The sequence below is a fragment of the Apis laboriosa genome, unplaced genomic scaffold, assembly GCF_014066325.1.
Source record: "Apis laboriosa isolate Shangri-la unplaced genomic scaffold, ASM1406632v1 scaffold11_cov152, whole genome shotgun sequence".
Taxonomy (NCBI): domain Eukaryota; kingdom Metazoa; phylum Arthropoda; class Insecta; order Hymenoptera; family Apidae; genus Apis; species Apis laboriosa.
The window spans coordinates 350055-373864 of NW_025221020.1; the positions used below are offsets into that span (position 1 = coordinate 350055).

Sequence of the window (23810 nt, forward strand, 5' to 3'; positions counted from 1 at the left end):
TAACCTTCGACGTTGAGGAAGGCAGTACTCGAGACACCTGAAATTTCGATCGTGTACTTTCCTGTATCCTCGACCTTGGGGTTCATGATGATGAGCTGGTAGCAATCTTCCTCGTTCTTGAACTTGTATTTCGACGAAGGGAACAGTTCCTGTTGCGAAAGACGAAAAAAGAAAAATGTTTAAGAGGATAGAATGGAATAATGAAGAAAAAAGAAACTTACGTCCTTTCGGAAGAACCATTTCGGTTTGCAATTCGGTTTCGAGAAATTCGCCTCGAACACGACCTTTTTGTCTTTGCCCTCTTTGGCATATTGGTCCACCAACGGTTTCAGGAAACTTTCCGGCTTCTGCGAAAATAAATGTATATCTGTTAATCTTTTGATTCTTTCGCCGACGAACGCAGCCATTCAGATCTAAGAACACCGCCAATAACGACAATGTTGCTGGCCATAAATAAGGAAGATGAAGAATCAAAACAATGTTTAAAAAAAAAAAAAAAAAAAGAAGGCGCCACAAATCGCAAATCATCGATCGATCATCTCGCGAGAGATCTCTCGCGAGGGAAAAAAAGAAAAAAAAAATCTGTGGAAAAATGAATAAAATAAAAAATCTCGTTGTCGTCGTCGTCATCGCCGAAGGACGAAGAAGCGTTCTCGAGAGGCGATAGCTATAGGTGGAAAATTCTATATTTAAAAAAGAAAAATTAAACGCAACGCAAAAAAGAAAAATTCGTTCGTCGTACAAAAAAATAGATTGGACGCAAGATATATATATATATATATATAGATATAGATATATATATCATAAGGAGAGAGAAAGAGAGAGAGAGAGAGAAAGAGAGAGTTATGGTGAAGAACAATCCGTACGAACGTAGAAAGATTCGAGAAGAAGGAAGAACGAAGAATATATGAATAAGAGTGCGTACAGGAGGAGAGAATGAAAAAGAAAAGACTAGTGAATAATTCACAGTCGGTAAAGAAACAATTGTGTGTACAGAGAAAGGTGAATCGCATAACCGATAAGAGAGAGAAAGAGAGAGAGAAAAAAATAGAGAGAAAGAGAGAGAGAAAGGAAGGAATATAAAGAGAAAGAGATCGATATCACGCGAGGTCGCTGGTCGATCAGTTTGAAACTGTGTTTCAAGATGCCGAGGAATACGATCCCAACCTCCGTCTTGGTGAAATGGTGCAGGGTCGGCCAGTCGGGAATTAATTCGGCGAGGGAGGGTCTACGAGATCCACTATTCTATAAAACAACAAAAATCATCGACGATCATAGGTCTGATTCGCTACACGGGTATTATACATATTCTTTTTTTTTTTTTTTTTTTTTTTTTACACGTTGAGGCTAATGGCAGGCAAATCTCAAGCGCAAGAAACACAAAACTCTTTGCTTCTCTAATCGGATATATACCGTGTATATACTTTTTCTATATAACGAGCGAAAAATATAATCGATGGAAACGAATTATATTAGTCGTATTAATACGAGTGATTTAAAGTAACGCGAATTCCTAAGAAAGAAGGAAGCGCAGGCCAAAGCAGGATTTATTATTTATTAAGATTTAGAAAGATTTTAGATCGCGAGAATTTCATCGTCCGTGCGAAGCAAAGAAGCTAAAAGAAGAAGAAAAAAACGCGACGAGGAAAAATCTCGCGATCGTAAAAAAAAAAAAAAAAAAAGAAGAAAAATCTCTCGGTCTTCAGTTGTTCTTTCAACGGATGTCTCTCTGTCTTTTTTTCAGAAAGTTGAAGTCGTATTCGTTGAAGCTTTGCAGGGTGTATAGTACAGGCGTTTATATTTCTTCTTCGAAGCTTTTAATCCTTTGGGGAAGCGATGCCAAGTTTGACCAACGTGACAACGCTGCGTTTATATTTCTCGATTGGCACGCGAGAGTGCGCTGAGGAAACGCGGAATTCGTTGGTTCTCGTTATCGAGAAGACATCGCCCAAGGGATTAAACTAGAATCGAGGGAGCGGCGAGTGGATTGGAAAAAAAGTGTTGGTGTAAACAGTTTTCGCGAACCTTCTCTTTGACCCTCGTCGTTAATATCGGCCAGTCGACGATTAGCTCCTGCAAACTTGGCCTGCGCTGAATGTCGAAGACGTCCTGCATGCCCGGTACACACACACACGTACATCGTTAATCCCACTCTTTACATCGGACATCGGTGTATCGCGGACGACCCTGATTCACTTTGGATCTCACGAATCCAAATATTTTTTTTCAAATCGACATCGCGTATCAGAGCCTTCCGCCTTTCAAAATTTGAAACACGTTTTTTCTTTTTAGAAATATTTAGAGATAATGCTTGCCGGTTACACATGCGTTACATATTCAGTTTCGATATTAATATCGTATAAAAATGCGATTTTATTCGAGACAGAAGATAGATACCTCTACTCATGCATTGTGAATCAAATAACAATCACTTATCGTTAACGATTAACATTCGAGTGAAATTAATCTTTGGTTAATCGACGATTGGTTAATGAATAAATATGAATGTGAATATCTACGATACGATACGATCGAGCAATACCCGAGATACGAATTCAAGTGCAGCATTAGCTCTAAACTAGCATTGTGTACGCGAAAATATTAATTAGAAAACGTCAGTTATCAGTTTCGTCGCGTCGGTTTGTACTCGTTTGTCCTCGAATTTTTCCTGATATATATAATAAACGTATAATAACGTAACAGATTAGTAGTAGAAATTTCTGTTTCCACAATTTCTTTCGTTCAGCTTTATTTTTCAGATTTTTTTCTTTTTTTCACGTGTACCAGTGTAGACCAGTGGAGAGGAAAAAAACTTATCAAAGATCCTAAAATTGTAGAAAACAGAAGGGTAGGGATTAGTTCGTCCTTTCTTAGACTAGAAGTTTCGTCAATGTCGGGAAAATTATGTATGGGGATGATGGCTGAAAACCTTGAGCCAGCTCCAGTTAGGTACACCCTTCTTGTCTAGAGGAATTCGAAGGACCTCCTCACCCTCCGCCACGATCACTATTTCATCCCCATCTTGATACCAGCTTCTTCCGTGCATCTCGCTGTCGTGCAGCGACTACGAAGACAAATGTGTACACAAAGAGGAAACAGGAGGGCAAAAAAAAGAAAGAAACGTATCGGTCGATAACCCGCTTTTCTCTATTTCTCGTATAGTACTAATCGATCTTCTTTCCAGAAATGTTAAATCGTAGGACTTACCAAACACGTCGAGATTATCGTTGACTCGTTCCACCGTATACGCTAAATATTCGATCAATAACTCGCACCATAATGTATATACAATATATATAGTCGCGAAAATCATTTTTTAGTTGAAACGATATTTTTTATATCGAACGATATTATCCACGTAGCGTACCGAGCTGTTATGCGACAGTTGGCAAATACTATCGAGAACACGAGTGAAATGCAGCAGACTGACAACGAATCATAGAGTAATTCATCATGCATACCAGTAAAAATAGACAAGCTCCTTCAAGACATACAAGAAGAAAAAAAAAAAAAAAAAAGAAAATATCAAAATTCGATATTCAAAGTATCGAACCGCGTGATCATGAATCGAATAACGAAGAAGCATATGATAAATATACACGTACCTTTTCCACTTTTTTCAAAGCTGGCATCGGTTTCTCCACTTCCTTCAAATCTACCTTTTCTTGTTCTTGCTCCTCTCTTGCCCATTTTTGATACCTTCTCTTTTTCAACATAGCACGGAAGTCCATACCACTGGCGTCTGGCGAAATACGTCGAATAAACGAATAAAAATCGAGTCGGGATGAAGAGAGTGGGGAGAGGAGGGGGGAGGTCCATACCGGAAACGTAAAGCTGCATCTCGGCGGAATCCTCGCCATGGATATTGCTCACGACGATCTTGTACGTGCCCTCGTCGTTGGGCTTCGTCTTCCTCATGCAGAGGGTGATCGTATTGGTCTCTGTGTCCGTAAGAAACTTGAATCGGCCACCTTCGATGATCTCGGTGATTCCTTTGTAGAATTTGAAGGTAGGCGCTGGCGTACCCTCAACTCCAACCGTGAGGTACGCCGTCGAGTCTAAGGCAGTGATGGAAAAAATTTAATAGTTGAAGTTAACGAATAAAATTACTTCGATAATTTATCGTTTAAAACGTGGTGAGGTTATGTGAAAAACGGAACGATTATAGCAGCTACGAATAAATGTTATTCAAGCATTTTAATAAGTAATTACTTAAAGTAAAACTTTGTTCGAAATTTTTAACTAGTTACTTTTTCAACGGGTAAAACTATGGTTTAAAAGAAACCATGGTCGTTGGTTATGTCGATAATTCGATCGGTCGATAAGTTAGATAACGTACCTTCCACCGCGGAATACGATTCCTGGACATCGATGATTTGAGGTGGTCCCGGTGGTCCGACATCTCGAAGAGGTGTGCTCGGCTGATTGATCTTATTCTCGAGGTCCGCCACGCTGGGTCTTCGGACGTCCGTGCTCGGACGACGACGCTGTATCAATCGATCGTATTCATCAATCGATAAAGCGATTTTTCCATCATTTATTTTTTTTATTTTTTCTTTTTTTTTTTATTTTTTTTTTTCATTTCAAGCATCGAAAGCTTTCGGAAAAAAGCAAACAAGCAGCAACGAATCAAGCGCGCGACTTTCGCCCACTCTTACCTGCGTCGTCAATTTCCTCGATTGAATAATTATTCCAATATATAATTCGATGAATAGGGCGAAAGTTACGACTCGATTCGATATTCGGTGCATCTCATGCCGTATGCTATGTGCTATGGTGCCGTGAATGATTAATCATGCCTTTAAATTACAAACTGTTTAGTCACATCGTTAATCTACGATGGTTAGCACGAAGCATTAAGATCGTTCATAGTTATTCACAATGTTAATGCAACTAAATCGAGGAAACGAGATACCAAGACTTTTGCTTGTCTTCTTTTATTTTTCAGATAAGAAGAAAAATAAAATAATAAATCATCGCAGCAAAAGTTTGATAATTTGAATTCTGATTCGCTTCTCTGATCCGAAGAGAATCAGAATAGTGGATGATTCGATGTAGCGAGAAAAAGGGTATACAATATGGGATAACTCGTAAGTAAAGGTTGTGCGAGTTACGTGGAGAGAGAAAGAGAGAGGGTTGATTCGAATTCTCACGAATTCGACGCTTAATTTTCGCCAATTGATCAGTCACAAGGTTAAACTTAACGCTACAAGAGTAAATCTGAAAAGTTTACGAAGTTCGTGTCGTGAAAAGAGCTTCGCTACGAAACCATAAATACGCATAAAAATTTAAAGGAGGGTATTGTGCACCGCGTCGATCGATGCATCTTTCTTCACAAATTTCCGACGAATCAAGTAAGTAAATATTGTTCACTGCTGGAAAGAAGTCTCGTGGAAAGAAACATCTATTGTCACACACATTTTTGTTTCTACTATGTCACATAACTAATCCAAACGACGATCTCTATCTAAACCTCGATACATTAGCGTAGACATAAAATCTAGAGAATTCTATTGATAAAATATAAAAATTTTTTTACTTCTCATGTATTATTTCATATATATAGGCTAATTATTATTTGTAACGATAATTTAATTTATAAATATAATTTCGTATTCGAATAGTTAAGGTAATAATTGTATATATACGAATAAGCTAGATATACTAAAGATATAATTAATATTATATCAAAATAATTAATATTTTCAAAAATATTTTAACTTCCAATCTTAAATGACTGTAACTTCATAAAATAATTTTTACGATTTTGAATATCCAAATATTGGTTCTTCTACTGCTATGTAATGTGTGGTGTTAAAATTGTCAACAAAGCGTCTGAAGTGGGGATAGGCGGTTCTAGCGAAGGACCTTCCTCTTGCCCCTCTTGACACTCCCATACCATCCCGCAAAACTTCTTTCCAACAGTAACCACAAAGCGAGTAAGCAAGCTTCGTTTTGAATTATCGATCGATGCGTTTACAATGCGTTTAGAATCGCGTAACGACGATACGTGCAAATAAAAAAAATAGAGTCGTTTGAACGGGATTATAAGTAGATTCGTTTAGTCACAAAAGTCGCTTGTCCATTCGAAGGGTACTCGATGCGATATAATAAAAGGTATAATACTTTTGTGACGTTCATGAAACTTCTCGATCATCGTCACATCATCGCTGTTAGATACAATTGCGATACATAAGGCATGGTTAATAAACATATATATGTATAGGAGAACGAGGATAGTGAAGAAAAGAGAGAGAATGAGAGTGAGAGAGACACAGTTGACAATTTATAAAAAATTGAGAAAAGGAGGAAAGAAAATCGCGATTCGATTACCGCAGTGTGGATTATTTACAAAGAGATATCGAAGTGTACATAGATAATACATAATTAAGTAAATAAACAAATTAATAAACAAATATGAATTGAATATGATTACCATATAAAAATTCGATTATTAGAAATGTGTAACGATATGAGAACGATTATTGATCAACACGTATCAATTATTTTCATTCGCGACAAATTAACATTCAAAACAAATAACATTCGAGTTTCACATATATGTATCATGTTTCAAATAGACCTGCCAGTGTTATTACAATGTTTCAAATTTCGTATAGAATTCAGTACAGAGATATCTGACCAAAACCATCTCTTATACTGCGGTCCGTTTGACTTGACACGATAAACACAGAACATTTGAAGGTTATTCACGAGACACGAAAAATAATAGAAGAAAAAAGAAATATATATCTGGTCAAAATTCAAACATCTATTAAAAAACACGTAAATATTTCTTACCACCATTATCTAATTTCTACTATTTTCAATACAAATAATAAATAAGTATTCGCTCGAATCAAGCAAACATATGTTGGTAATATACATAGCTGCGGGACGTTTCAATCGCAAAATGAAATATTCGATCGATAATTATCAGTGGAAAATGGTATAAAAAAATTCGTCGTTCGTCCATCAAAAACGAAACGCCCGGAAGCCTATTGAGCGGTTTTTTGCAAAATATTTACAGACGCGTAAATATATAAATATTGCAACACGTAGAATTGAAAAGAAAAGAAAAGAAATAGAAATAAATATTCGAGATAACGCAACTGCAATTCGAAAGATAATAAATATAACGCTAACCTCTTTCCCCTGCAGTTCACCAGGGCGGCCACATTTATTCTGCACGTTGTGCGTGGAAAAATGGAAAAGAAAAAAAAAACAAAAGAAAAGAAAATAAAATGAAAAATCGACGTGGAAGAAGATTTTTTTTCGTTTCGAGAAGGGATTCGAGATATCTCTATAAGGGGGATTTTTATCGGAAAGAATTTACGGATTTACATCTGATTGCCAGTGTACTCTCTCGAACACGTAGAAACAGGCCTCGATGGTAGAGATAGCAGGGAATGGGCAGTAGCGGCGACAGCTTGAAAAAATATAACTAAAAAAAGATTGCGTAGTCGCAAAATGAATATTATATCGGCTTTCCATTGTGGTATGCGGCATTTTCTGCATTTCCTGCGTCTGGGAATACAACATTCGGCTGGTTTTAGTTGATCGCTGTTAAATTGCTCTTTTTTTTTTATATATATGTGTATTTATATATAATATAGCTTCAATTGGGAATTCGATTAAAAAATTTTTCGTGGTTGGGTCAGGTATATAAAAAATAGAAATAGAAAAACGGAGAAAGAAAAAAAAAGTGTAAAAGTAGTAGGAGCAAAAATCGAGGTCGATGAAGTGAGAAACATATATATAGAGAGTATAAAAAATTTCGCAGGTAAATGGTGTTCGGGCAGGTAAGCTTTGTGTTATAGCGAACACAAATCTCACCTTAGTGTCTAACACCTCGCCGGGGCGTAATTTTCCCAACTGCAAAAAATTATAGAGACGAAATGTCAGCATTCTTTTAGAGTTTTTCAGATAATCTTCGATCGCGAAATCTTCTGGTATCCTTTGCTCTTAACGTGATAGACCGTATCTTACAACGCGTATCCAAGATATTTTTTTCTAAATTATACACATTATAAAAACGCAAGGAGAAAAAGAGAGAAAGAGAGAGAAAAAAATTTTAGGAGGAGAAAAGATGGAGATATATGGTGCAGGGAAAGTAAATAAAAAAAGAAAATAAATTTTTACCGACCGCTTCGCTGATAAATTCATTCCTCTTTGTTCGTTCGTTCGTTCGTTCGTTTTAGCGCAAGCGCCGTTCAAATCAGAAGGCATACCAAGTTTCGTATTTCGAGTGTAAAACACAAATACGTGTAGTTGGTTACTCGTGGCGACGCGTGATCGTTTCGTTTACTTGGAAAGAATTTAGAGGAATTAGGAATAGAACGATCGAATTTCTCTCGAGTCGAGCCGTTGATAATTCGATCTGAAAATCCGTGGCGTGTCCGCGCGATTCGGCTAGAAATAAACGATCGAATGGCCGCGTTTGATTAATAGACGGCAAAGTATTAAATGTACAATAGCATAAGTCAAAGTCGTCCTTCGCGTCCGGCAAATTGATAGTTTTATCCGACCGTTGGCAGAAAATAACAAGTGTTCGGATCGTGGAAAACGTATTCTCATTTACCGTGTGAACGATATATACGTATATACGTATAGTATACGTACATACGAATACATAGATTGATAATGTTCGAAAGTAGTTGGTAGTAGATGTTTGTCTCTGGTCTAGGCATTTGTTAACGCCGATGCGTCTGTCCTTTCGGAACAATCCTTTTGCCAAAATGTAATCTATGAGCCGTAATGTATGTTAGAGGCGAATACGAAACCTTATACATCAATGATTTAAGATTTAAGATGGAGAAGAGAATCCGTATCGCGCCAGACACGTCTCGGATCGTTTTTTTTTTTCTTTTTCCCTCGTCGTTGTTCTTCGCGATTTGTTCGATGTTTTATATATATATATATATATATTAATTGTATTATCTTATTAACGGCATTAATTAGCGATCGTGGAATATATAAAATGGTCAAAGAGAGAGAGAATCGGTTGCAACAGATCCGTGCCAGGTGCAGTGGTGCGTTGGTGCAATGGTGCAATTGTGCATATATCCATGGTCAATAATATATTATTAATTCATAAAAAAAAAAGAGGAGCCGAGGTTTTCTTGAATCGATGGAACCTCCGCTTCAGAAAAATCCGACGATCTCGCGCTCGATCTTCGTCGGAACGCTTTCCATTCGAAATTTATTAAAAATAAATATAAATAGGAAGCGAAATTTTTTCCCGCTTCCGATTCATCGAGCGCGAGATGATCGAAGAAGATGAATGTGAATATTGTGCCAATGTGCTAAAAAGTGAAAAGTAATCGAAGTGAGCAGGCAGATAGAGTCGAACGAAGAGATCATGATCGCGAAGAGGATAATTTTAATTTTAATCTCGCTCTTCGTTCGATGTTCATTCGATAAGTACGCGTATCGTAATAATAATTGTGTGATACAAGATAAAAGAAATAACGTGCGAGAAAAAGAAAAAGAACAAATGTGAAAGTGAAAAATAAAATGAAAAAAAAAAAAATAAGTGCATTGGTAGTCGAGTAGTAAGGTTGCAGACGAGGCATTCGCTTTTTTTTTTTTTTCTCTCCATTTCCTCACCTTACGCTCGTCCACCACCTCGCCTGGTCGCAGCTTTCTATTCTCCTATGAATCAAACTCTCCTTTACTAATTTTGTTTGTATCGTTTTTTTCGAAAGATTTCTTTGTATCGTATATATATCGCTCCTCGAACGAATTAATTCCTTTTCTTTAGCTTCGCCCCCCTATTAAATTTACCTATTTATTTTCCACGCATTATACAATTTCTCTCGATGCGCGAGAGAAAGAGAGAAAGGGTTTTGGTAACAAAGGGAAAATGATTTGGTTTCTCAGAAGCTGGGCTGTTTGGACGATTCACGAATAGGATGAGATGCTGTACTAGCATTGCTGACACTAACATCAACGTACACACCCGACACGTAATTTGGTGTCGTGATCAGACAAACACGTCGGGAGTTCACGTGATTTGGACATCTAGCTCTAAGACTATCACGATTGGGATCACTAAATCACTGACGTTGCTACGAAACTGCAAAAAAAAAAAAAAAAAAAAAAAAAAAAAAAAAAAAAAAGAAACCAATACAATTCTAGGACAGTCAGCCGCTGGATCTACCTACGCTTGTATCTATGTGTATTTTTTCTTCGAGCTACCTACGATTGCTTTTTTTTTTACATTATTTTCGAATCTTCATTTTTTTTTCTTTTTTTTTTCCCCTCCACCGGATACTCTCGATCGTCTTTCTTCACCATCGTACGTTTACGTACGTAAACATACGATCGAAAAAGATTTTTTTGAAATCGAGGATCGCGAGTAACCAGTTAGGGTTTACTCGCTGCTCGGGACTAACAATCGATCTGCTCTGTTCCCGTTTAAATCAATCACTATATCGATCCTGTCGCGATGGATTGAAGACACGCCCAATTAAGATCCGCGAATCAAAAATTAAGTAATGAGTAATTGCACGAAAATAGGAGCGAACGCGTTTATTTCTGGAATGGTATTAGACATCGCGGGCTATTAAGAACATTGCTTGGCAATTTGACAAAGGGAGGTTGATTAACGGGTACAATTTCGCGATAAAATTCCATTTTACCATCCAAAAAAAATCCAATATAGCTTCCATGTTTTCCCACCGTTTCTCGAGCCCGGGGCAGATCGATCGCTCGGTCGTTCGAGGCGAGGGAACGGCCGCTAGGGTATCGATTCCTCGAGAGATAGAACGATATCCTTTTCGCAGCGTTCGCAAAAAAAAAAAAAAATGTATAAAAACACTGGATATGTATATATATATATATATATGTGTGTGTGTGTATATATATATATATATGTACATATATACGTATATACACTCTTTTGCAAGAGTAGAAAGAGAATCCTCGTAACATACCTCGTCACTGATGATCAGGCTGGGTCTGCGACCCAATTCCTCGGGCGGAATCAAGGAACCCCGTCGACTGGTTGTGCCGCTACCAGGAATCAACGAACTCTTTCTGCTTCCAGTCGGCGTTACGTCTTTGATCACTTCGATCTTCGGTGTCTCGGGCGCTTTGATTTCTGGCACTTTCGGCTAAATATACATGCGATCAGAGAAATCGATCAATCAATTTTCCATTTTTTTTTTTTTTTTTTTTTAAGGCAATGCGTTTTATGCAGGCAAAGCGTTTCACCCTTGATTCGAAAAATCGAGAAAGAGAAAAAGAAGAAAGAGAAAAAGAAAAGGAAAGAAAGAAACAACACGGGCGAATCGATCGAATTTACCAATTAGTAAATCGAGATTGGGACGTATTCGCGTGGATGGTCGTGACGAGATTAAGTCCGAGTCGAGACTGATCCCTCGAAATCGGTCGGGTGAAATCGAAGCGAAGAGATATGGCGGGCACAAGGCAGGAGGGACGTAATAAGACCAAAAATAGCGAACGACATTTTCTCCATCCTAATTTTCGAGACGAAAAATCAGGGATCCGAGGGGCGTGATATACGAGCCGGTTATTTGCCAAAATATTCCTCCCTCCCCCATCTCTTTGGTTGGTAGGGGAGAGGGGGAGGATTCATCGGTTGCCAAACGGTCACTTTATTCGTTCGATTATTAGCCCTAGCACGTACGATCGTGTCGCGTTAATTAAAAAGCTCGAAAATCGGGTGTCAAAAACCATCGATCGAGGCTTCGAATCCTTCAGAAATCGGCAAGGATTTAACCTTATTCGATTTATTTGGCCATTTAACCCGTTGGAAAAGTTAAAAATTTCGAATAAAGTTTATGCTTGAAAACAAATGATTATTTATTATAAAATGCTCGAATAACATTTATTATAATTATATTATAGCCGATCCGATTTTCATATTAAACCGTTTGCCACTATAATTATTTCCGATTATGATTTGAAGGATTTAAATTATTTTTAAGTGATTTTACTCGTAAGTTCAATTATTAAATTTTGCACATTTTGCATATCGCCGATTTCTTGCATTTTCATCGAAATTAAAAACCGGTGGAAAATCGTCCCCTCGATCGAATTATTCTAGCGCGTCCCATGTTCGAGATTACGAAATTCGAGGAGAGAGGATGCGATGGTATTTAACTAGCGGGGACGTTGCAAAATCTTCTTCTGTATCTGATGCAAAAGCGAAGCGGCAATTTGGCAAAATCGTTTTCTTATTCCCGTATTAATAATAACGATCGATTACTCACCTTGGATTCGAATTTCTGCCCGGCCGCGTGAAAAGAAAATTGATTAGTATCCAGGTACAAAATGACATATTTAAAATATACAACGTACGATCTTACAGTCGAAATTAATAAAAATAAAAGTGAAGGTGATACTAATTTTCCTCGCTTACCTGCGTCGCTGGTCTATCCAGCTTAGTTTTGTCTCGGGCCACGTGCTCCCCGAACTCGAATTCCTGAGGCTTCTCAAGTACAGGCCGCTCGTAATCTGGAATCTCTGGAAGCTCGTAACTCTTCTCCTTGGCCATTTTTCCAATTTTTGTCTTCTTCGCTTCGACCTTCTCAACCTTCTCCGTTTTCTGCACGAACCAATCGAATTTATGATTAACGATATCGAATTTCAATTCGTTCAATTCGAGCTTTGAGGTTAAAGCTGTTTCCATAAAAGGTAGACAGATAGGTGACAGATAGAGCAATTCGATTTTAATGTAGAAAAAAAATTCCAAATCTCAGAAAATAATTTTTTTCTCGTGGAGGAAAATAGCCGAGAGAAGAATTACTTAGAATTTGTTATTGTTTCGATTTTGTTACACGTAGATTTGAGATATTTTGGTATTAAAAGAGAGAGAGAAAGAGAAAGAGAAAGAGAGAGAGAGAGAGAGAAGGGATCAAAGATGGAGAATCTTCGAATTATATTAATTTATATTACGATAATTGTAAATTTGTATTTCCAATTATTATTACAAACACTGAGAAGGAAAAGCACAAATAGTGTTGGATAGAGAAAGGATGAGAAGAATATTGTACAAAATCGAAATTTTGTGAATTTTATAAGCACATAAGAGAGAAGAATTATTCAAAGTGTGTGTGAGAGAAAGAGAGAGAAGAGATCGAAGATGGAGAATTATATTAATTTATATTACGACAATTGTAAATTTGTATTTCCAATTATTATTACAAACACTGAGAAGGAAAAGCACAAATAGTGTTGGATAGAGAAAGGATGAGAAGAATATCGTACAAAATTGAAATTTTGTGAATTTTACAGGCACAGAGAGAAGAATTATTCAAAGTGTGTGTGAGAGAAAGAGAGAGAAGAGATCGAAGATGGAGAATTATATTAATTTATATTACGACAATTGTAAATTTGTATTTCCAATTATTATTACAAACACTGAGAAGGAAAAGCACAAATAGTGTTGGATAGAGAAAGGATGAGAAGAATATCGTACAAAATTGAAATTTTGTGAATTTTACAGGCACAGAGAGAAGAATTATTCAAAGTGTGTGTGAGAGAAAGAGAGAGAGAGAGAGAGAGAATTGTTTCCTAGTTACAGTGAAGATAGAACGATTGTAAATTCGATGATAAATATCCAATATATAATATTAACAGACAAAGAAAAATTGAAGGAAAAGATGTAGAGATGTAGAGATGCGAGAGAAAAAGAGTGCGAAAGAGAAAGAGAATATATATAAATATATATTGAACATATATTTAGAATCCCCTTCACGAGAGAATACCTTCAACTCGATACTGCCGTTTTCAGCTTTTTGAGGTGTTTTAGGATCCCTTGAAACTGGTTTAAGTTGGATAGATTGAAAGTTGTCGGCTTTAATTTCGTATTTCGGTGGTTTGCGTAGTCCAGATTTCTTCTCGTTCGCCACGGCTGCCACTGGCTGCATTTAATCGTATCGTTTATTCGAGAAAAAATTTCAACGAGAACTTGCGAATAACCAGCCCAACAAAGTTATCTCGCAATTACCTACTTTTCTTAATTAACTTACGGAATATTATGATTCGATATGAGAGAAAAAAAAAATCTCACACTCACCTTGAGTTCCACTTTGTTCAGAGTCTTCGCTTCCTCTTCGATCTGTAATTTAAGAAAATTATTTAGAAACGAAGCGATAGAAAGGGATGAAAATTTTATCTCTCGGTTCTTAGTATCCATTAAATTTACCTTTGCTCCAGGCTTGAGACTAAGTTTTCTGGTCTGTTCCTCTTCCTGTAAAAAAAAAACGAAAAAAAAATTCGTTTAAAAAAAAATTGTTCCAATAAATTTCAACAGTTCGATCGATCGATGAAAGAAATTATGCTTCGATGAATTGTTATATTTTTTAACGATTGCTGAAAAAAAAAAATGATTGGATTATGCGAGATGATGGTCTGCTTCAATTTAATCTGCTTCAAAAAAAAAATCTTTATTTAGTTTATGAGATTAAGAAAAATTGAAATAATGAAGTTATATGAAGTGATATACACGCTTGTGCGAATGTATAGATAAATGAGTGCGATAAGTAATAGTGTCATGTTTGTATATGAAATTAACGTTGTGTTATACGCGTGAGTGATTAATTTCGTGTGTACCTTTCGTTCGGGTTTACCAAATGTAACTTTAGGTTTCGGAGCAGGTTCTTCCTTCTAAAAAAAAATCAATTATGTGGCTATTTAGGATCGTATTTTGCGTAAAAATTGTGGTATCTAACTAAGAAAAAAAGGGACGCGATCTTATGTACCTTAGCTTCCTCGGGTTTACCAAGTGTGGTTTTAGGTTTTGGAGCAGGTTCTTCTTTCTAAAAAAAAAAATCAATTGCGTGGCTATTTAAGATCGTGTTTTGGACGTAAAAATTGTGTGTATCTAACTAAGAAAAAAGGGATATGATCTTATGTACCTTAGCTTCTTCAGGTTTAGTAAGTGTGACTTTAGGTTTTGCAAGTTCTTCCTTCTAAAAAAAAAAAAAAAAAAGCAATTCCATGGCTATGGTATAGGATGGTGTTTTGTGTAAAAATTGTGGTATCTAACTAAGAAAAAAAGGGATATAATCTTATGTACCTTAGCCTCTGCAGGTTTAGTAAGTGTGGTCTTAGATTTTGGAACAGATTCTTCCTTCTAAAAAAAAAAATTATGAATTGTGTGGCTATTTAGGATTATGGGTTTTATGTGTGCTATTTTGGATGTATATAAAAATTCTAGTATCTAACTAAGAAAAAAAGGGGCGCCATCTTATGTATACCTTAGCCTCCTCGGGTTTAGCAAGTGTGGTTTTGGGTTTTAAAGCAGGTTCCTCTTTCTAAAAAAAATTATAAATTGTGTGGCTATGTAGGATCGTGTTTTGGATGTATATAAAAATTTTAATATCTAACTAAGAAAAAAAGGGGCGCTATCTTATGTACCTTAGCCTCCTCAGGTTTAGCAAATGGAGTCTTAGGTTTTGGAGCAGGTTCCTCCTTCTAAAAATAAAATCATGAATTGTATGACTATGTAGGATTGTGTTTTGGACGTATGTAAAAATTGTGTGTATCTAGCTAAGAAAAAAAAGGCGCCATCTTGTATACCTTAGACTCCTCGGGTTTAGCAAGTATGGTCTTAGGTTTTGGAGCAGGTTCCTCCTTCTAAAAATAAAATCATGAATTGTGTGGCTATTTAGGATCATGTTTTGCATAAAAATTGTGTGTATCTAACTAAGAAAAAAAGGGGCACCATATTATGTACCTTAACCTCCTCGGGTTTAGCAAGTGTGGTTTTGGGTTTTAAAGCAGGTTCCTCTTTCTAAAAAAAAATTTTCAATTGTGTAGCTATATAGGATCGTGTTTTGGATGTATATAAAAATTGTGGTATCTAACTAAGAAAAAAAGGACACCATCTTATATACCTTAGGCTCCTCGGGTTTAGTAAGTGTGGTTTTAGCTTTTGGAGCAGGTTCCTCTTTCTAAAAAAAAATTTTTAATTGTGTAGCTATGTAGGATCGTGTTTTGGATGTATATAAAAATTGTGGTATCTAACTAAGAAAAAAAGGACACCATTTTATGTACCTTAATCTCCTCGGGTTTAGCAAGTGTCTTAAGTGGGACAGGTTCCTTCTTCTAAAAAGATAAATATTAAGGATTGTGTTTTATGTTATAAAATGCATGAAAAAAAATAATCTTTAGTGTAGTGTTGTGTACCTTCACCTCTTCGAGTTTATCAACGGGTGTTTTGGATTTCGCGATAGGTTCCTAAAAGTGAATAATAATCTTGTGTTCAAAGTGTTTGTTACTAATAGAATTACTATCAAAATAAGAACAAGTGATAGGCGAAAAATGTACCTTGGTCTCCTCGGGTTTACCGAGAGTTTTTGGTTTTGAGAGTTCTTGTATCTAAAAATGAATTGTGTCGTGTGAAGTCTTTGTGTTGTACGTGAAAATATCGATAAATAATGTGTTGTATTCGTTTTTATGTACCTTAGATTCTTCTACTTTGAGTGTGGGTTTGAGTTCCTCCTAAAATAAATGAAAGTGAACTTAACCTAATATTTGATGTTGTTCGTTTTTAACAAAGTATGTGTACAGCATGTAAATTGCACGTGTAATAAAATTATGCTCATTCTGTACCTTCTTTTCTTCCTTTCCAACAGTTTTAGCTTTAGCGACGACTTCATCCTTCTAAAAAAAAAAGTACAGAAACGATAAAATTTATTTCGCCAATTTGATTTTTTACGTTAATGCAAAACAATGTTAACAAAGGTTGATAAGAAACACGTTTATGCAAGTACCTTAGTTCCATTGGAAATATTATCCCTTTCTTTAGAATCTGACGTAGGTTCTTCATCCTGAATAATATTCATACGAGTAAATAAAACGAGTATAATAAATAAAAAATATAAAATAAACAAATGGAAGAACTGTAACAAATTCGCGAGATATTGTAAACTATCGTGCTCTTTATTCCCTGTACCTTAGACCCTTCTGTAGACTTTGTCGATGATCTACGTCTTGTAAGTGGTTCCTTTTTCTAAAATTGTAAATGGAGGAAAAAAATTATAAAAAAAAAAGACAAATGTAATATATCGCGTGTTCGAATAGCGTTAAATTGTTTTAAAAAAAATAATAAAAAAAATAAAATAATACCTTGCTCGCTTCGTCAAGTTTGCGAGAAGATTTTGGTTTCGCGTCTTCTTTCTAAAACGATCAAAATAATAATTGTAGTTTTTCCGTTGAACTATATGTTGTGATATGTTATGTGATAATGTTATATCTTATGCATGTATATATGTATGTATGTATGTACAAATGAATGTTATATATGTGTACCTTGCCTGTTCCAACTTTCTTACGAGTTTTTTTTAATTTCGGTTCAACTTTCTCCTAAAAAAAAATATACTTTTTATTTTAGTTCCAGCAAGGAAAACATGGACAGATATATTATATGATTATATTATTACTATTCTACCTCTACTTTATTAATCGCATCAACTAAAGGCGATTCCGATTTTTGTTTCAAAGTTTCGGATTTGTCATTTATTTCGATTAAATTTGATTTCCAAGTATCCTAAAAAATGTTTGAATAGTGAATATAATGAATATAAACAATAAGAGGGTGTTATAATTTTAAATTTTAAATTAATGACGCACATATGTATGTACTTCGGGTACTATGTACTCTGTCCGTGATAAATACATGAGAGTTCTTTGTGGAGGCTAAAATAATTATAGGCATATTGAAAATAAAGAAAGAATAATTGTTATGATTGAAATTTGAATTAAATAAATCGTGTACCTCTCTTAAAATTGACTTAATTTCTGGTTCTTGTGGTCTATCTGCCCAAATGTCCTATAAATTGTGCATTATATATATATATAAATTTTATTAATATTAATTTAACCAAAAAAAAAAAAAAAAAATACCTCTATATCATTGTCCAATTCTTCAATTTGCTTAGGTATAATTTTTGACACATCCTGTAAATGTATGTATGCAAAATAATAATATATAAATAAATCATGAATCTAAAATAATATATTAAATGTAACAAGATATCTAATGAAATTTAAATTTATAATAATCTATTTGTTTATTCGTTAATTTCAGGAATTATTATATTGAATTTAAATTCATTTTATAATAAAACAAAAATCTTTTAAACGAAATGATTATTGTATATTATAACAAAAATTAATAACAAATATACCTCGTTAGATTTAATCGATTCTCTTTTTTCTATACTTGATTGTGGTTCAATGGAAACCTAAAATTATTTTCGTATAATTGTTATGATTCAATTTATCGAAAATACGAAATTGAATGTATAATTGCATTTTATATTGTATACCTCGATATTTTTACTAGGTTTACTTGTACGTGGTGTAGATTCGTTTGATATAAATGCATCCTAAAATTATATTTTTATATAATAAATTTAATTAAAAAAAAAAAATTCATTCGTTATGTACCTCGTAATCATCAACCAATAATTCGTTACAATTGGTATTATCCGGTTGTAATTTTTCCTAAAAAAATTTTTGAGCGATAAAAAAATATAAAAAAAAAATTTTAATTTTGATAATGATAAAATATCAATTTTTCATGAAATGCACGTGTAATTAGAATATTTTGTACTTCGCGTATCCTACGATTATATCGTAATACAATTAAATTAAGTATTTTATAATAAAATGAAAATTTCAGAATTGTGAAACTAATATGTACCTCTCTTTTTATAATGGATCTTATTTCGGGTTCTCTTGGCACTGAAGCCCAAATATCCTATAAACGCGGTTTTTTATAAGTATTATGTCCTTGATTTTAATACGAAATTAAATATCTTTTTAATAAATCGTTTACCTCGATTTCATCATCAGGTTCAGGCTCATAATATTCAATATTATTTCTCGGTAAAATCTATAATGATAATGTGTATATTTTAATTGTATATATTTATTGAAACACTGAATATGAATTTAATGTGTATATTTAGTGTTTTGTGTACCTTCATGTGATGTGTTGGTGTTATTGTGGATCTAAATTTCGGGGTCTCTCTATCTACCTAAAAAATTGAAAATAATAATAAAAAAAAAAATTTATGAAATTTCTTCGTTGAAAAGAAATCGTAATTGAAAAGGAACAATAACTAAAAAACTAAAAAAATTACATCAAAAGAATAGCATTGAAATAAGATAAAAGTTACGACGAGGTTATTATTTAGATAGCGTGATATAGGTCAGTGATATACGTGAAGTAAGCGACTGCAGTCTACTATATCATTTAGAATAACTACTTTATTCGCATATATATAATGTAGATATTTATGTAGAAGCAATTCGCCTCGCTTCACGCTATTCCTTCTTTACAGAATTACAATGATAATTACGAACAAATTTTCATCAAATAGAACATTTATTGCGATTCTCTTGCCAAATTCAACGATTAATCGATACTATACGTATATAAGTCACACACAAAATTTATTTGTTAAATGTTACTATCCTTCTTGAGTCATTTGCAAGAAGGTTAGATTCACACATGATACTTACTGTTTCTATTCGTAAGAAAAAGATTATTTTCAAATTTAAATACTCGTAATAATTTTTAACACGTTAATAATAAAAATTGTACAGAGGATATATTAGAATTTTAAGTTTGTGGAAATTATGCACAACAAAGAAATGTGAAAAATGTTTTTTTTACCTTTTCGGTGATTACTTTTTTTTCAATGATGGAAGCTCGTCGGCTTTCGGTCTTGACTTCTTCGATCTGTTTAGTTATACATAAAAAAAAAAAACTGATAAGAACGATACATCTTCTTAAGATAAATGTAGATAAATGGCATATAGAAATGAATGTTATAAGAAATTCTAATTCAATTATTTTATGTTCTATGTTCATACTATGTTTTATGTTCATACAAGTCTATTTATTAAAAAAAATAAGTAGGAAATAACATAACCTTTTCATCAGTTGCTACCAAAGAACTTCTTCGACTTTCTGTTCGTAATTCCTCTACCTGTTAAAAAAAACAAAAGAAAGAAAACATTACGCAAACATACTTTTTCTTGCAAACATACTTTATAGACAATTTTAAATAATTGTTACTTACTTTGCTAATAGATTGTTTTCGAGATACAGTTTTTTCAGTTTTAAGCAGAGCTTCCTGAAATAAAAAAAAGTAAATGGTATAAATAGAAATATAAAGATTTAAACGATAATAAGAATAGGAAAAATTATACTTACTTCCTTCTTCTCTTCTTTCTTCGCAATTTTTTTCTGTGAAAATAAAATTATTCAATTTCCAATCTAATAATTAACAAACGTAACAAAGATTTCAAATTTGGATTAAAAATTATTACCTTTTCAACTTCCTTCTTTTCTTCGATTTTTTCTTCTGGTTTCTTCTACACAAAAATGAAACAATTTTAATTTTATCGATAATTAATGCACAAAAATAAATAATATAATGCATTCTCAACCTTACCATCTTTTTCCATTATAATTCAATGATTGTCATGTTGTTAAATAGATATACACTAAAAAATTGTTTTGAAAACCAAACTATATAGAATATAAAAGAAACATGCAGATAATAAAACGAAAAAGAGGAAGACAAGAATGGGATGAGAAGGTAGAGTTTTGAGGAAAATTTCATAGCCCAGCTTCTAAAGTAAAGTATTTTTTTAAAACTTAAGCATTATAGTGTGCGAAACAAATTAAAAATGTATAATTTATAATTGGTAAATAAGTTTAACTATTTCAATCTGAAACAAAAATAATATAAATCAATTTTCTTATAATCAATCTTAATACAAATCAATTTGAAATAATTAAAGCTGAAACATATTAAAGTTTATTAATTAAAGCTGCACGTGTTCATAAAGCTGTAAGGAAAGATCAATTCATTCGATAATAGCTGCAAATAAATTTTCCTATTGTAAACATGCGTTATCTCTTTCAATTTATTTTATTGAATTTATAAGCATTAAAAGCCATATGGAATAATCGTTCGCAACCATGATTTTGCAATGCAATTGAAAAGTCGATCTATAATTCGAGCGCATACTTTATTCGGATAATATTTTTGATATTCATTACTCACCTGTATGACTTCCAGTTTCTGAAACAAAAAAAAAAAAAACAATCATGTTTAATTCTTGATTACTTTGCGAATACTGCAGCGTATATTATAATGATTTTTAAGCAAATTTCCATATTATTTGTTTATATAAGACAAATACATGAAATAAGGGGACACATAACGTTCACAAATATAACTATACAAGGAATCACGTAGGGAAGCGCGTAAAAGGAAACAATATTTGTGATATTGTTGATATATTTTAAATGTTTACCGTGTGAATTAAAAGAATTTCACTCACTTTAATAAACGATAAAATAATCTTTTCACTTTTGTGAATCGAAATGAAAAAAAAAAGTAATCGTACCTTTTTAGGAGCAGATTTGTCGATACCGTTCGGTGTGTGGTCGGGTATATCCTTGAAAGTAGTTTAAAAAAAAGTGTTGATTAATTTAACAGTAAAATTAAATAAAAATTCTCTTGATTAAAAAAAAATTCAAAAAAATAACGAAATAAAAAAATAGTTCACACGAAAAGATATTCAGTGAGTGAAAATATATTCTATATGTTTGTGAAATATGTGTAACGTGTATGTGTATATGTGTACCTCTATTTGTGATATCGTTTCTGAATCTGGCTCTTCGATAATCGGCTCTGCGATGCTGGACTCGATTACACTCACCACTTCATCTTCCTCCTCCTCCTCCTCTTCCTCTTCTTCTTCCTCATCTTTTTCGAAAAGATTTTCTTTATCATGGTTCCGAATCGAGCTTTTTACCTTCGCATCGCAATATTGAAACGTATTTCAAAAGAGCCGAATTACCGTGTAAATGAGAAAAAAAAAATAATTATAAAAATAATTATCGCGAAAAGTCCCTCTTTCTATAAGTTTAACTTTAAGTGTTTATGCAAGTTTGTGTTCTTAAAAAAAGTGGATGAATATTAGTTATAGGCAGACAAAAGGATAGACAAATAACAAAAGAAAAAATATAATCTAGGAGAATTAGATCAATAGCGAATAATACATAACAATAACGTTCGCTACCTTTTCCTCTTTCTTTTCTTCCTTTTTCTCTTCTTTCTTTTCTACCTTCTTTTCTTCCTTTTTCTCCTCTTTCTTTTCTATCTTCTTTTCCTCCTTTTTCTCTTCCTCTTTCTTTTCAACCTTCTTCTTTTTCTCTTCTTTTTCCTCTTCCTCTTTCTTTTCTTCTTTTTTCTACAATATGGACAAGGAATTGCATGCAACATTCAAGGAGAGATATTTATTTAACCGTTATGAATTTAATATCGGAAGGAATATCATTTTATATGTACGAATAGGGGATGAACAAATCTAAACAAAGATCGTTTTACTTAAATACACGGTATAACGACATTGATATATATATATAGAGAGAGAGAGACAAATATTTGATCATTTTCTAATTTCTTTTCTTACCTTGACAACCAATCGTGCCGACGATTCATCTTGACCATATTCGTTACTAACGACTACTTTGTACGTTCCAGAATACGAAGTGGAAGCAGATGTGATCGACAATTTCATATCTATACCATTGAAAGATATCATGACGTCTTTGGAAGCTTTGACCACCGTGGAATCTCTGAAAGAAAAGGAAATAAATGTATTGTAAACGATTCGAGATTAAACAATAATCGCGAGTTGGAATAATATATTTACCTGTACCATGTGATGGTAACTTTACGATCCTGTTTGGAGAGACTGGCGATAAGTTCGATCGATTTACCTTCCTCGATCGTCTAAAAACAAAAATATTAATCATTATGGTAACGATTAATCGTTCAAAAGGTGGAAGAAGAATATATGTAATTACCGCTGACTTCAAACCGGATATAATCTTAGGTTTCTCGCCTTCCTCCATTATTTCCGTAACTTCTACAACTTGGGACGTTGCCTCACCTTTTTCGTTACGAGCCACTAGTTTATATATACCTTTGTCAGAGGCTGACACTTGTTCGATTTCTAACTTGACAGCAAATTCTCCCTAAAAGCATAAATTCAGTTTCTTCTTCTTTTTTTTTTTTTAAATTCACCTTTTTATCGGTTTTTTTGAATCTACAGAAAGAGACGCACCTCTTTTACTTGCTCGACGTGAACTTTGTGCCTGTTATCCGCCTTCACAGCTTTTGTCTCTTTGAACCAAGTGCATTCCGGCGTAAATTTGGAAAGCACGTGACACTCGACTATGACCGTTCTCTTCTTCACGATCTTCACGACCTTTGGTTTTTCCTTGATCACGGGTATAACTAAAACAGAAGGATATTCAAATGGATATTCGAAGTGAATGATTCCAGATTTATAAGAAAATTCGAAACTCACTTTCAACGTTGAGCGTTAGATTGGCATTCAATTCGCCAAGAGCGTTTTTGATGTTACACTTGTATAAACCTGAATCTTCGGCACCTGGATCGTTCAATGTCAATTTGATATAATAGATATCTTGCTTCTCTTGAACAATACTGATCGAAATTTTGGAAGACTCCTTCACTATCTTGCCGGCATGAGTCCACACGATTTCAGGTTTCGGATTCGCCTTCACCTTGCAATCCATGATCACTAGTTTACCCTGATTTTGAGACTGTATCCGCGGTTTCTCGACGAAAGTTGGACCGTCTCCTTCCGGCTCTGGTTCCGCCTCGATGTTCAAGTTCAAATTCGCATTGCTTTCACCGTACTCGTTTTTCACGTGACATCTGTAAGTGCCACCATCAGGCGCCGAAGGATCCTGCCACATAATTATCATAATC

The 23810-nt window shown here is 34.1% G+C and overlaps 2 protein-coding genes across 22 annotated transcripts in view; both read right to left on the bottom strand.

Annotated features, from left to right (window-relative positions):
* Window positions 1-20338, bottom strand: part of LOC122717108 (twitchin) — a 53501-nt gene extending 33163 nt beyond the window's left edge. Inside the window, exons 1-30 of one of the 21 annotated variants that reach the window (XM_043940865.1) lie at window positions 20320-20338; window positions 20204-20236; window positions 20070-20123; window positions 19920-19976; window positions 19661-19726; window positions 16749-16805; window positions 16588-16638; window positions 16438-16476; window positions 16030-16080; window positions 15870-15926; window positions 15710-15766; window positions 15553-15609; window positions 15391-15447; window positions 15231-15287; window positions 15050-15106; window positions 14889-14942; window positions 14733-14789; window positions 14584-14637; window positions 14177-14221; window positions 14048-14089; window positions 13737-13892; window positions 12389-12574; window positions 12240-12254; window positions 10938-11117; window positions 7837-7875; window positions 4340-4487; window positions 3822-4058; window positions 3606-3742; window positions 222-347; window positions 5-149 (exon numbers count right to left, since the gene is read on the bottom strand). In XM_043940865.1, the coding sequence (XP_043796800.1) occupies window positions 5-149; window positions 222-347; window positions 3606-3742; window positions 3822-4058; window positions 4340-4487; window positions 7837-7875; window positions 10938-11117; window positions 12240-12254; window positions 12389-12523 (1162 nt within the window). In that variant the 5' untranslated portion in view covers window positions 12524-12574; window positions 13737-13892; window positions 14048-14089; ... (17 more) ...; window positions 20204-20236; window positions 20320-20338. Of the gene's footprint in view, window positions 1-4; window positions 150-221; window positions 348-3605; window positions 3743-3821; window positions 4059-4339; window positions 4488-7836; window positions 7876-9609; window positions 9655-10937; window positions 11118-12239; window positions 12255-12388; window positions 12575-13736; window positions 13893-14047; window positions 14090-14176; window positions 14222-14583; window positions 14638-14732; window positions 14790-14888; window positions 14943-15049; window positions 15107-15230; window positions 15288-15390; window positions 15448-15552; window positions 15610-15709; window positions 15767-15869; window positions 15927-16029; window positions 16081-16437; window positions 16477-16587; window positions 16639-16748; window positions 16806-19660; window positions 19727-19919; window positions 19977-20069; window positions 20124-20203; window positions 20237-20319 lie in introns of all 21 variants that reach the window. The other 20 variants (XM_043940856.1, XM_043940891.1, XM_043940900.1 and 17 more) reach the window with 20 other exon arrangements.
* Window positions 13381-23810, bottom strand: part of LOC122720137 (muscle M-line assembly protein unc-89-like) — a 21675-nt gene continuing 11245 nt past the window's right edge. Inside the window, exons 10-49 of the mRNA XM_043946634.1 lie at window positions 23383-23788; window positions 23137-23309; window positions 22877-23047; window positions 22723-22802; window positions 22480-22645; window positions 22198-22257; window positions 21409-21459; window positions 21063-21080; window positions 20070-20123; window positions 19920-19976; window positions 18963-19019; window positions 18683-18739; window positions 18427-18483; window positions 18306-18365; window positions 18165-18221; window positions 17881-17934; window positions 17753-17806; window positions 17620-17673; window positions 17426-17524; window positions 17104-17154; window positions 16931-16987; window positions 16749-16805; window positions 16588-16638; window positions 16438-16476; window positions 16303-16353; window positions 16162-16212; window positions 16030-16080; window positions 15870-15926; window positions 15710-15766; window positions 15553-15609; window positions 15391-15447; window positions 15231-15287; window positions 15050-15106; window positions 14889-14942; window positions 14733-14789; window positions 14584-14637; window positions 14177-14221; window positions 14048-14089; window positions 13737-13892; window positions 13381-13389 (exon numbers count right to left, since the gene is read on the bottom strand). Of these exons, the coding sequence (XP_043802569.1) occupies window positions 13381-13389; window positions 13737-13892; window positions 14048-14089; window positions 14177-14221; window positions 14584-14637; window positions 14733-14789; window positions 14889-14942; window positions 15050-15106; window positions 15231-15287; window positions 15391-15447; window positions 15553-15609; window positions 15710-15766; window positions 15870-15926; window positions 16030-16080; window positions 16162-16212; window positions 16303-16353; window positions 16438-16476; window positions 16588-16638; window positions 16749-16805; window positions 16931-16987; window positions 17104-17154; window positions 17426-17524; window positions 17620-17673; window positions 17753-17806; window positions 17881-17934; window positions 18165-18221; window positions 18306-18365; window positions 18427-18483; window positions 18683-18739; window positions 18963-19019; window positions 19920-19976; window positions 20070-20123; window positions 21063-21080; window positions 21409-21459; window positions 22198-22257; window positions 22480-22645; window positions 22723-22802; window positions 22877-23047; window positions 23137-23309; window positions 23383-23788 (2952 nt within the window). The remainder of the gene's footprint in view (window positions 13390-13736; window positions 13893-14047; window positions 14090-14176; window positions 14222-14583; window positions 14638-14732; window positions 14790-14888; window positions 14943-15049; window positions 15107-15230; window positions 15288-15390; window positions 15448-15552; window positions 15610-15709; window positions 15767-15869; window positions 15927-16029; window positions 16081-16161; window positions 16213-16302; window positions 16354-16437; window positions 16477-16587; window positions 16639-16748; window positions 16806-16930; window positions 16988-17103; window positions 17155-17425; window positions 17525-17619; window positions 17674-17752; window positions 17807-17880; window positions 17935-18164; window positions 18222-18305; window positions 18366-18426; window positions 18484-18682; window positions 18740-18962; window positions 19020-19919; window positions 19977-20069; window positions 20124-21062; window positions 21081-21408; window positions 21460-22197; window positions 22258-22479; window positions 22646-22722; window positions 22803-22876; window positions 23048-23136; window positions 23310-23382; window positions 23789-23810) is intronic.